The sequence below is a fragment of the Helicoverpa zea genome, chromosome 15 (assembly GCF_022581195.2).
Source record: "Helicoverpa zea isolate HzStark_Cry1AcR chromosome 15, ilHelZeax1.1, whole genome shotgun sequence".
In the NCBI taxonomy this organism is placed as follows: Eukaryota; Metazoa; Arthropoda; class Insecta; order Lepidoptera; family Noctuidae; genus Helicoverpa; species Helicoverpa zea.
In genome coordinates, this window is record NC_061466.1 from 8,539,112 (window position 1) to 8,551,821 (window position 12,710).

The 12,710-nt window shown below is 36.4% G+C and overlaps 1 protein-coding gene across 1 annotated transcript; it reads left to right on the forward strand.

Annotated features, from left to right (window-relative positions):
• Positions 1–1,451: 1,451 nt before the first annotated feature.
• On the forward strand, positions 1,452–5,344 carry LOC124636981. Its single transcript, XM_047173280.1, has 3 exons — positions 1,452–1,970; positions 2,613–2,837; positions 3,260–5,344. Exons 1-3 carry the CDS (start codon positions 1,854–1,856, stop codon positions 5,318–5,320), a joined length of 2,403 nt encoding a protein of 800 aa, XP_047029236.1. The 5' UTR covers positions 1,452–1,853; the 3' UTR covers positions 5,321–5,344.
• The last annotated feature ends 7,366 nt before the right edge of the window (positions 5,345–12,710 follow it).

Genomic DNA, 12,710 nt, shown 5'->3' on the forward strand with positions numbered 1-12,710 from the left:
TAGAAATCGTTTCAATTATGTACATCGATACAGTTACCTAGCTATGTCCCTCTACATCTTATTAAGGTAGACTTTGGTAGTCTTTACTACTAACTTTATGAAAATATTGTTAAGTCTCATAAAACCAGGATACTCCAAGCTTCACAGCCGAAAACAATTACGAATCTATCAGCACAAACGAAAGTAAAAGACCTACCACACAAACACAGCCACGCGGTTCTGAATAAATGCTGGCCCATTTACAAGAGTGTAAGATATGACGTGATATAGATCACTCACAGCGTAATAAATAAATAAATAACATAAGAAAAATTACACCGTAAAGCGAATGTTACCGGGGGCGCTACGGCTTTGCTAGGGTTGTGTGGATGTTCCTTAAAGGTGATATATGTATTAAGGTTTTACCTGTGAGACAAGTAAAAAATGGACAATATTACTAAGCTTCCTTAACATTACCTGTTTTTTCCTCATGAAAAGTAAAGGTTTTTACACTTAGGTACGAGGTTTTCAGTCTAAGGAGGAGGCAGTTCAAGTTTGAAACTTGCAGTATACTGTAGCCTAATTTTCTGTTCATTAATCGACTTTTGCTAGTTTTTGGTGTGTAATTGTCTCGTTTTGGTTCATTGGTTTCATTACGTTTTGATTGACTGAAGCAATTTCAAGGTATATACTACTTCTACAATAATTCAATGTGGCATTAAGCTACATCTTGCGTTTAATGTTCCATGTTAGCGTTAAAATATATGAATAGAACACATTGTTAAAGCGTTCTAGCCAAAACCGAAACAAAAATTAAATTCAATAAAATAATCAAGATACCTAAAAGTACTTTCAAAAAATATGTCTTTCTTATCCACAAAGTCTTGTGCAAGTTAGCGCCGGGCGCGAGGGAGCGACAGGGACGGATGATTTAGAAACCCCTCGGGAGAAGCGCGACGCGACCCGGTATTAATATTGTGACTTTAACCTAGTATATGTTAGGAAAAGAGAACATTTTGAAATGATTATTAAGTAATTCTTTGCAGTTTGAATTTTAATTAAGCTTGTCTGGTGAATTTTGAAGACACGATGATGAATCACACTGTAAATAAAATTATACGTGAAAATAAAATAAGAGTCGATGACCAAAAAAGGTCACTATATGCTACGTTATAGGTTTGACTTATGGAGATCAGACACCTTTTTTACGCATGTCTTCTTTGGTAACTACTGCATTTGTAGAATTATTTTATTCTCATTCTAATCAAGACCGCTAACACGCCACTCAGAATACCGATGGAAAACATTGTCGACCCGCACCACGTACTTACCGGTAGAAAACAATCTCCAACCGTTTTATCTCCCTGTTATCTGCACTTACATATCCTACAAAATTATGATCAGTCCTCTGGCACTACGTTTTGGTATCTGTCGCCTTACACCTCAAGGTAAATTGGTCCCGAAAGGAGAAGGGGACTTCTGGGCCCAGCAGTTAACTACCTGAAATATGTATTAAAAAAACCGTTACATTTTTTTAAATAAAATCACAAAATATGGTACCAGGATTCTACCCAGGAAGAGAGAAAACTTAAATTAAGATAATAAGACTAAATAATCGATTAAATAATGCCTGAAATGCCTGAATTACTAGTAATCTACTGTATTTTTATTCCGGCAACACTTGTTGGTGGCATGCGTCTGTCACTGACTGACAGATGCACTCGTTTGTTTTCTTTCATTCTGAGTGCGCACATATTTTCCTGGTTTTACTATTTAAACCCACGACCTTGGCTTTTCGACGGATCTTGCTACTCTGAATTACCTGGCTCTCGATTTTGGACAACTGTTACGCCTATCGATTGGATATCGACGACATGGATCGCTGTATGAATTGTACGATTGCGCTTGGTCGCAGTAATTCTATTGGAAGAAAAGTCTTGGAGGATGAGGCGATTTTAACAGTTATTCGTCAGTGGCGTGCATCTCAGCCTGTAAGTTTTTACCCATTTTTTACATATTCAAATCGTGCTTTTAGCAAGCCATTTTAACTTCATATCTATCGGTTTATTGGACAGTATTATATTAGATCAATAGTCAATTAGTTAGCTTAAGGTCTCTGCACACAGCGGGCGCGGCGCGGCGGGACGGGACGGCGACGCGACGCTGAGCAGTTGTAATGGTCTATTCACACAGCGGGCGTGGCGCGGCGGGACGGGACGGCGACGCGACGCTGAGCAGTTGTAATGTACTAGAGCGACAGTTACCGTCGCGTCGAGCGGGGCGGCTCTGTGTGAAGTCGTCCATAGTATCTAGACGACTACGACTTCACACAGAGCCGTCCCGCTCGTCGCGACGGTAACTATCGCTCTGTGTGAAGTCGTCCATAGTATCTAGTACATTACAACTGCTCAGCGTCGCGTCGCCGTCCCGTCCCGCCGCGCCGCGCCCGCTGTGTGCCTTTAAATAGACATATATTTTAATCTGTGGAATGTGGAGTTTGATCATTTCTCTTATAAAAAAAGTGAAGGTCACCCTCGAGTCCCGATAAATCAATTTCGGTCTCGGTTGTGACATCGACATTATTGAACATGCACTAGGGGTTGAACAAGATTTAAATGGTTATGTTATTTCAGGTAACCAGTGAGAACGTTGTATGCCAAGCATGTTGGGACTTGGCCCAAGATGTGGTTCTTGGAAGACGTGCGATTGATGCACCAACCCAAGTTGGCCATTCAAGCGTATGTCTCCGCTGTGGTCGTTCACTCTTAGCCCGGCGGTTCAACCACCTTCTTCGTAATGATTCTGCTCGTGAATCTGCGATATATAATGTGATTAGAGAGTGGATTCTACCACAAACGGTAAGATAGTTTAGTATTATATTTTAAATTATTTAAACTATATCTATACTAATATTATAAAGTGAAAGAGTTTGTTTGGTGCGTTCAACGCACTAATCTCAGAATCTACTAGTCCGACTTTAAAAAATCTTGTCTGTTAGATAGCCTATTTATTGAGAATGGTTACATAACATTACGCTACATCCAATAGCAGCGGAGCAGTAAACAAAGATGCTAGTGAAACCGTGAGGTTCAGCTAGTTAAAATAATAAAACATTTATTTGTAAAGCTAACATGATTTAAAACTAGCACTAAATCATAAAAATAAAACACTTAACTGAAAGACAAGGGCACCCGACACAGGTTAGGTTAGGGTTATTTTTTTTTATTACTATCTGGACTACTGTATTATAGTATAATAGTGAATTTTTATTTTTTTGAAGGTGGACGAGGCAAGTCGTATATGCCATTCCTGTTGGATATTAGCAGACAGAGCTGCTGTTCATATGAGTACAGGTCCTTCGACTTCCTCACAAAGTAACCCACCGCCAGCCCAATCATCAGTTGGTGTTTCTGTTGGACAATTGGATGAAAATCATGACAACATTCTACACGAACCTGAGAATGTTTCCATTCAACCAGAACAAAACCAAGGTAATGATGATGTGCATGAACCCTCAGTGGAACTACATTCACCAAGTGCCCCAATTGTGGAACCAGTACAACAGCACCCTGAACCAACAATTGTATTGCCAGATTATATGCGGGCAGTTGAAACAGAGCGACGGTGCTTCATAGAAGGTTGCCAGAGAACTGAACGATATAGAGTTCCTCTAGCAACGAGAAAAATGTTGCTTAATGAGCATAAATATTATGTACCACAAAATAATCGACTTTGTGATATACATTTAGTAATTGAGGCATGGGACTTCCTTGATAGTTTAAGGAGTAATTATTTACAAACATTTACTGCAAGACATATCCAAGATATGTTTACACTAAAAGAAACCCCAAAAGAAAGGTTTTTGAATTTTGAAAATATTGATAATATGGACGACCATGTTGTGCATACCTGGATCGGGTTTACTAAAGTTCAGTTCCGTCAATTATTTGATGAGGTTCCACAATTGATAGAAATTCGTAATAGTTCTTCAGTTTTAGCAGCCTATCTTATCAAATTAAGAAGTGGGGACTCAAATGAAAGATTAGCAACATTATTTAAAACATCTAAGAAAACTTTAGCCAAGTGGCTGTGTCAAGCCCGTGACATATTAACTGAACATTTTGTGCCTCGGCACTTAGGTTTAGAACACATCACTAGAGAACAAATAAAAGAAAGGAACTTAGCCATTCCTAGTGCTTTATTTGAAGGAGATTCTAGGCCCATCGCTATATTTGATGGAACTTACTGTTATATTGAAAAAAGCTCTAATTATTTATATCAAAAAAAAACATACAGTTTGCATAAATATAGGAACTTAACCAAACCTTTTTTAATGGTGTGCACAGATGGTTACATCATTGATGTTTTGGGCCCCTATCCAGCTACCACGTCAGACTCAGATATAATGAGACATGAATTTTTAAGTGGAAACCCACTCCAGGATTTTTTCCAAAATGGTGATGTATTTATACTGGATAGGGGTTTCCGAGATTCATTACCTTTGTTAAACCAATGTGGATATAGGACATACGTGCCTGCTACTTTGGCGCAGGGTGAAACACAGCTGTCAACACTTGACGCAAACAAATCGAGGGCAGTCACCATTTGCCGTTGGGTCGTTGAGATTGTGAACGGTAGGTTTAAAAGAGATTTCAAATTATTCAGGCAATGTTATTTTAATACAGCCTCAAGAAGTTTAATAAGAGATTTTAAGGTGGCTGCTGCTCTCATAAATAGGTTTCACCCTCCCATAACCGATAGAATAGACTGTGGGGCTATCATTAATCAGATTAATTTAAATATGAATAGACATAACATATTAGGTGATTTTATTGTTAACAACCAATATAATAGACGTAGGGCTGATTTTGAAACAATAACTATTCATAATGATAATTTAAATGATTTTCCCCAGTTGTCATATGATGAATTAATTCTTGTATGCTTAGGTACATATCAATTAAAGCAGGCACGGTCCTATTTTGGTGAACATTTGCGGGGAAATGATGGGTTTATAATAGAAGTGTGCAGGGAGGTAAGCAGCAGCCTTCTTCGACAGCTGTCAGCTTCAAATACTTCTTGGTTATTGCGAGGCCGAATACAATCCCGCCATATAAGTCGCAAAACATATTTTGTTTATATTTTAGTTGATAGCTGTCGAAGAGGACGAGATTCAATATTATCATATTATTGTAATTGTATTGTAGGTAGAAGAACTGTAGGCTGCTGTGCCCATGTAATGTGCATTATATGGTATCTCAGTTGGGCAAGATTCCAAGAAAATATCGTACCCCCTGCACAATTTTTAGATGACATTCTAATAATAATTGAAGATGAATGATAATACATGTTTAATTATTAAGTATATTGGTGTTTTATTTTACTTCCTTCTCCCTTTTTTAGTTTTTAAAAGGTTGGTTCCTGCTGCTTATAGGTTACAGGAAATTGCAAGTAGAAACTTGTCTTCGACTATAGCGAAAGGCCGCGTTTCCACTGACGCGGAGCTGGGCGGAGAGGAGCTTAGCGGTGCACAAATTGACCAATGATTATGCTTGAAATCTCCGCTCCGCTTCAATGGAAACAGTACGAGCGGGGTGGAGCAGAGCTGAGCGAATATTCATACATCGAGGCGGTGCAGAGCGGAGGACAGCGAGCATTGGGGTGCAGAGCGGAGGACAGCGGGGCGGTACGGAGCGGTGCGGAGCGGGGCGGTGCGTGACTCGCGTGCAGTGTGTCTGTAAAAATGCGCGATTCCAAAAGCATGCTCCACTCCGCTCTGCTCCGCTCACTGACCACTCACCGCTCTTCATCGCTCCTCTCCGCTCAGCTGCGCTCCTCTCCGCCCAGCTCCGCTTCAGTGGAAACACTGACCACTTTTCACCGCTCTTCTCCGCTCCTCTCCGCCCAGCTCCGCGTCAGTGGAAACGCGGCCAAAGTCCAGGGCACGCGCCGGTTGCCGCTGCGTAGGGTGATGTCTCGAAGATCTAACAGGTTAGGCTTTCACATGCTTCATGCATAAAACCATTACACAACCGAAGTGATTCAGAAGTATTTCGCAAATTACATAAAAAATACAATGTTATAATATAACCTAACTTTTACTATAATTCAGATAACTTGGTTTCTGGGTAGCCAAAATTCACCAAATTTTTAGTGAAGCCTTGTTATTATATCCTCTTACAAATAAGGCTACTTTGATTCAGTTAACACCTGGGCCCAGGAACCTATGGAGCCATTCCCTTCTCCTTTCGAATTCAAATTCTGTTCCCATGCGTGCCCCGCGGCGTGAACGCTTTTAACATTGTAATTGGTCCTACGCCGATTGAGCCCAATGGTTATTGCACCCTTTGATGTAGCCTGATTGGTCCCCAAACGGTTTATTATGGATAACTGGGAATATGTCGGTTTTCGTGTTGTGTTAGGTCGTGGCCGGCTTCCGAATGTTAATGAGAATCGTTTGTAGCCGTCCTGTTTGCGGCGGTATCATTGATATTAATTTGAGTTTGTATTGAGTGTTCCCGACTCACTAAATGGAGTGAAATAACGAGTCAAGTTACTGACTCCTAACAAAAAAACTTTGATAAAAGAACAACATCATTTACCTACCTACAATTTAGAAGAAATTTTTCAAGACGCAGGTGAACCAATGGGAAGCATCAATTTACTTAAGAAAGTCCAAATTGATCCAAATAAATAAAACCCACATTCAGACATACATATTCCAAAATACTAGCTTTGCTACTAGACGCATAAATTAAGACTATAGAAATAAATTACACTTCAATCAGACGTTTTATCCATAGCTTTGGACAATGCAACTGATCTGAATATGAACTGTGACGTCACTTGGCAGTTGACTATTGTTGTGACCTCTTTTGTTTTATTTAGAACATAGATTTTGCTATTCACTGGGATCAATAGAATTGTCAGGCAGACCAGCCAAAATTATATGTAAACTAATCTACGTAAATCATACATCGTACGCAAGAAAATTAGGAAATTACTTGTCAAACACTGGTACTCAGCTACATCAGGTTATTCTGGAAGCCGACCCCAACATAGTTGGAAAAAGGCTCGGAGGATGATGATGATGACGCAAGAAAATGAGGATAGGTATACTTACTTACAAATCCATTTTTTTATGAAATTTAAATTTATAATAAAATGGTAGGCAATAGCTAATGACACGGGTCTACCTTAAGCATCAGAATAACTTACGGAAGGCCATTACATTTAATAATTCAAAATTTCGAGACCTTTTAAGTCCTTGAATTTTAATACTTTAACGACCTGTTAAATATTCAAATCTAAGAAATGGCTTTCCTGCGGCTATGACATATTTAGTAGAATTTATAATTTAATGACTCAAAGGAACAGACACCAGCATAATTTGGTCCTTCTTTCAAACCTAGCTAGTTTAATATGGGGTCCTTTTTAAATGGTGTAAGTGAACTGTTTCGATGTTTTGGTACAAATTACTGTCTTTAAGTGTTTAAGCTATTTGAAAAGAATTTTCAAAGGCGTACCTACATGGCCATTATTTTAAGCGACAAGGGTTAAATTTACATTTGAAATTTTCGGTTGCTAATGCATGATCGGTCCTAACACTGTTTTGATACTTGTTAGAACAAGCTTACAAAATGAAAAAAGGATACATCAAGAAAAAGGTTTGAGAATTTGATGAAAAGGTGAATAAATTGTGGTTAGTACTTTTTGATTATGTTGAATGAATACGACTACTCAAAAAAGTAAATAGATTGAGTTACTGTCAATATTTGAAAAAATAATTCGCGTTCCTGCATTTTTATGAAAGAATTATTAAAGATCCATTTTAACGTAAAGAAATAACTATACAAATTAACTCTATCAATGAAATATTCAACTCACACTTTTCTACTCGAGCGGCTAAAGTCCTTTAACTTGAACACCATTAATAGCATATAACACAAAAATAAACAAGCTCATATCAAAACAATATTAAAGGTAACTTCCATATAAGTGACATTGATTAGTACAAAATATCGCTCCTAGACAGTTTCCCCTAACTTCATGACTTAATAATGAAGTTGTTACAAAATTATGTATGTCATAGACAGTTTGTCATGCCCCGTCTGAGATCGAACCCGGGCCCCTCCGCTGGCGTTAGCATTTGTCTTCATTTTCTTAAGGGTAGTGATGTGTTTGGGGTTATGGTTATCGAACCTTTTGTGTCTCGATGTTTTGTTTGTGAAAAGTAAGGAAGTACTTTACGTCTTGATCTTAATTTATTAAAACGTACCTCACTTATCATATATTGAGGTATATACTTACTTACATCTTTTGGAAATCCTTCTCAAATCCTAAGCTTCTCATATGCGAAAAGTCATTGGCTAAATTGAATTTTTTAAACACACTGCCAAACGTTCTTTGACTTCATACAAATATCATTTTTACCAGCAATTTTTATACTTGTAGGTATACATTGACTATATTAATACAATATCCTTACACCTAAACAAAAAAGTATCGATAAATTCCCAGCACATCACTAAACGCAAGGACCAAGAACATTGATATTAATTCGAACCCACCGTACGAAATCACGTCTCGATATAATTACCCACCGTACAGCGACCGTGCAAACATTGAGTTATTAAATCCGCGACTTTCTTCTTCCCCGGGGAAATAATATGTGTTTTAAAACAAAAGAGGGTAACGCCAATTACCTAGATATTTTCGATTTATGTCGCTTGAGTTTTGAAATATATCTAAGGATGCTTTGGAAAGTGCTGAAAGTTCTATACAGGGTTTATATTAGGCAAAGTAAGAGGTTATATTTTCAATGACGAAATTTTATTTTGTTAGTTTAATAGGAAAAGACTGAAAAAATAATGACATCTGTCATATTCTGTTTTATTCTTAAGGGTTAAATATAGGCTATAATGTAACCAAGTCAAGGCTCTTGAAGTGTAAAGTATTCAAGTTTAACTAAGACGGATTTCAAATAAACTCACCAAAGTTAAAAGTAACGCCCAGAAACCATACTCAAAAATATTCCAATTTAGATTTTCGCCTTAGATATGTAATTCCTAAGTCACTGGTGCTAATCAACAGTCAATTAAGTGTGAGTGGGGAGCGCCAGGCACTCCATGACACGGCTCGGCCTATAAACTGGCGATTAAACAACTTTGTCCTGTATTGAGCTTGTGAGCAGAGTTTAGAAGTTGTAGACAGGGCATGTCTTTAAGAATAATGTTATATTATATCATGCCCGATCAAAAGAAATAGCGGTATCGGACAACGTCTATAAAATATTTGAAATTGCTTCAATAAAAATACTGTAACTTAGTTCATATTCTTCTTCGCTGGAAACTCGATATACTTAATACAGTACACAGTAATAATATGTGTAAGTTCTGTAAATTTTTAATTTATTTGAAATCTACATTCTGGAACAACGTTACTGGCTAAATGTTCCGATAAGTAAGATAGTGGTCAGAATGTGAATAGGTACCTAGAGATTTTTGATAAATCAGTGATCACCAATTTAAATTACTAGTGGTTTTCTGCAATCAAATTATCAGTCTAAATGCTAAGCGCATTTTGATGATGATGGCACACATCAAAAACAATAATAAAGTAATGGGTATCAAACTGTCTCTATCTAGAACTTCATAATTCTGTAACAAAGTTAAGAGTTCTGTCCCTGCAAGTTCCGTCGATTCAATTACAAAAGTTTGACGAGTTCGTCAGGTGTTCTGATCGTCTGCTGTAGCCATGGGGATAATCATAGTAATAGAGCCATGAGCTTTGCTGTATGATGATTTTATAGTGGCTAATGCTTGCTTGAGGGAAGAGAAATACTGTCTTTGTTGCCATGTATTTGATATTATAGTGAATTAGAGAAATGTAAGTATGCAATGTAAAGATGGAAATTATAAAAGAACGATCTACTACCTATGCCTTTAAGAAATGGATGAAAACTTAACTGTGCTTGGAAAAGAAAATCAGATGACGGACACTTTTTTGTTAGGATTAATTTTATCTCATGGCTTTTCAGAATTTCATGCTTTGTTGCTGCCTAGTGAATTAAATAATAATGCAAAGATACATAATTATGTATTTTCGAGACTTTTACAGATCTAGTAAGATGTTGAAGTTTGCAAATGAATACGAACATTATGGGAGTATAGGTACATAAAATTGTAATTGCAACGTGCTTTAATAGTTCTGAAGTCCGATATGTAGTGTAGAATGATATAGCACGAATCAATTCAATTAAACCAACACAAATACGAGCATTAAAACAAAATGCAGGTGAATTCATCAGCTCACGTATGTCCTTTGAAATGTCAAAGCGATTACTTTTATAAAGCCTCTCGAAGATTACCACAGTACAGTATTACACGTATATCGTAGGGGTTATTACGAAATAATTGGGTACAGTGTGTTCGATACTTTAATTATTTTGTTCTTTTGTGTCTAATTGGACGACATGTTGGTTATTTGTTAAGGCTCCGTTTAAATGTTCATCGTTGAGCATTTGTTTTTTTGGTTGACATAAGTCGAATTCTGTTTAAAGTTGTGTGATGGTTATTTGATAAATTGTGTGCTTCTTAGTATTTTAAGGCTCCGCACTTCGAAAACATCAGTTTTTTCGTCGGGTAGTATGAAGCCTGGATACAATCTATAGATCAGAAAATTTAACAGTGAGTAGTCGAGGATATTGACCAGAGAATATGAAAAAAACCTATTAAAAAAATAGTCTCACACATAGAAAAAAAAAGGCTTGAAATTGCCTCTTGAAAAAATTTTTCGTCAGCTAACTCTCAAAATATTCAATGATAACCTACACATGATTTATTACTAAACGATAGAAAATTCCCTAAGCTAAAGAAAAATACTACATATTATATGGCTTTATAAAGCACATAAGGAGAAATATTTAAAAAACTTATAAAATTCAATGTCAATTTTCATTTCATGAATTTTACCTTCTGCCAGACGGCGTTCCGCCGTGAAGACGAGTGGTCATGTCGCTTTGTCAACTGATGACAGTTCATCCTTCGTATTCCCAAAAATAATATAACAAAATAAATTTATAATAAATATAATAAAATCCTATAAGTTATTTTATTATGACTGAAAGTGCATTTATTTTAATGTATTACATATAATTAGCTCCATGGAAGATGATCATGAGTGTTCCACAACACTTTACTTGCTTTACTCTTGCAACAAAATGTTTTCAAGCGTATGATGTGAGATCACAGTTTTAGACGCCTTCCAGCGGTCTTAAAAAATAGGAACATTAAGATAATGACCGTTAAACTCAGGTAAATATGTGATTACATTTACAAAATTTATTTATTTTCCAAATATTTATTTGTATTAGATTGTTAGGTTGTTTATTGCAAAACGTAGTTGTCATGGTAGCCGAATTTAAACTGTCATTGCTTGACTGCGCAAGGTGGTTTGTGTTTTTAGTAATTTATTTTAGAATATGACTAAAAGAAAAAAAAAAGAAAAAGAAAGGAAATTAATAATCATTTATTAACGATAGCGAAAAAGAATAATTTACGTGAGAACGTCGAAAATAATTAATTATTCAGTAATGAGTAAAAAGATGAAGTGAACATAGAAGTTTTATCTAGGATAGGTATCATATCAACCATTTCGGATGATAGAAAAAACGATTTATAAAATTTATATTATCATACAAAACCACTTGTTTGAATTTCTACCAAGGTGATCATTCTTCAGTACAATAATAATTATGTGCTTATAGGGGACTACTCGTAAAAGCAAGATGGAAATTAAAAAGAAGAAAATAAACCTGAACAAAAAAGCCAAATAGAGCTTCATTGGAAGCGGTGAAACAAAGAACTGACAAAAATTTATAGCAAAATCAAAATAAGTGAAGATATGTTTTGGCTATAGGTATCTGTACCGCTACAATCCTAAACACTACGTTTAATATTTTTTATACATTAAGCACCAAAGCTGGGCTTGTACTGCAAGGGCAGTTTTGTTATTTTTCGTGTGACTATTTGTACAATGTGAGATTCATATATATAATTGTATTTGATTTATTATAAGTTAAATCTAGTCCTCTCCTGTTTCTAATCTAGCATCTCCTCTTTGTCAGACATTTCGAGAGTTAACTTGTTCTATTTTATACGTTATTAATTTATTTTATAATTATTTCACATTTTAATTCACCAACCAAAAGAAGAGATAATTTCTAAGCTCGTGTTTTTCTTTTTTTATTGCTCGATTTCCCGTAGACGCCTGGGCCGATTTGAATATTTTTCAGTCAGTATCAGACTTTTACTGACTAAAACCCACCATGTTTGTTCTCGTACCCTTTCTGTACCAGGACAGCGGTGACTCTTTGTGTGTGCATATAGGTAACATACAATAAAATAAAAATACATATTTAACTGAAACTAAAATCTTCTGGGTCTAACTGGGATACTAACTGCGGGTTGATTGTGGTACAGTCCAAATACATACCTCTATATTATTATGCGTAAATAGTTGGGAAGCTACTACAAAAGTTTGATAGAAACGTGTCAAGCACACATGCAAGCGTTCTAGTGAGACATTTACGTTACTGAGTCTCGCGTTCTGGCCGTTCAGTTGGCCAAAGAAGAAATTGAAGTTTGACAGACATGTGGGAAATTCAACCCTCCTTAATTACAAAAGAGGGTTTTATTTAAAAATCCTATTTTACTGTAGTGTAGGTAAAA

Excerpts from the sequence above, each read along its gene's own strand:
- LOC124636981 (XM_047173280.1), top strand. The coding sequence starts at position 1,854 with ATGGATCGCTGTATGAATTGTACGATTGCGCTTGGTCGCAGTAATTCT. Across the intron at positions 1,971-2,612 it reads AGTGGCGTGCATCTCAGCCT|GTAACCAGTGAGAACGTTGT; the intron begins GTAAGTTTTTAC and ends ATGTTATTTCAG. Across the intron at positions 2,838-3,259 it reads AGTGGATTCTACCACAAACG|GTGGACGAGGCAAGTCGTAT; the intron begins GTAAGATAGTTT and ends ATTTTTTTGAAG.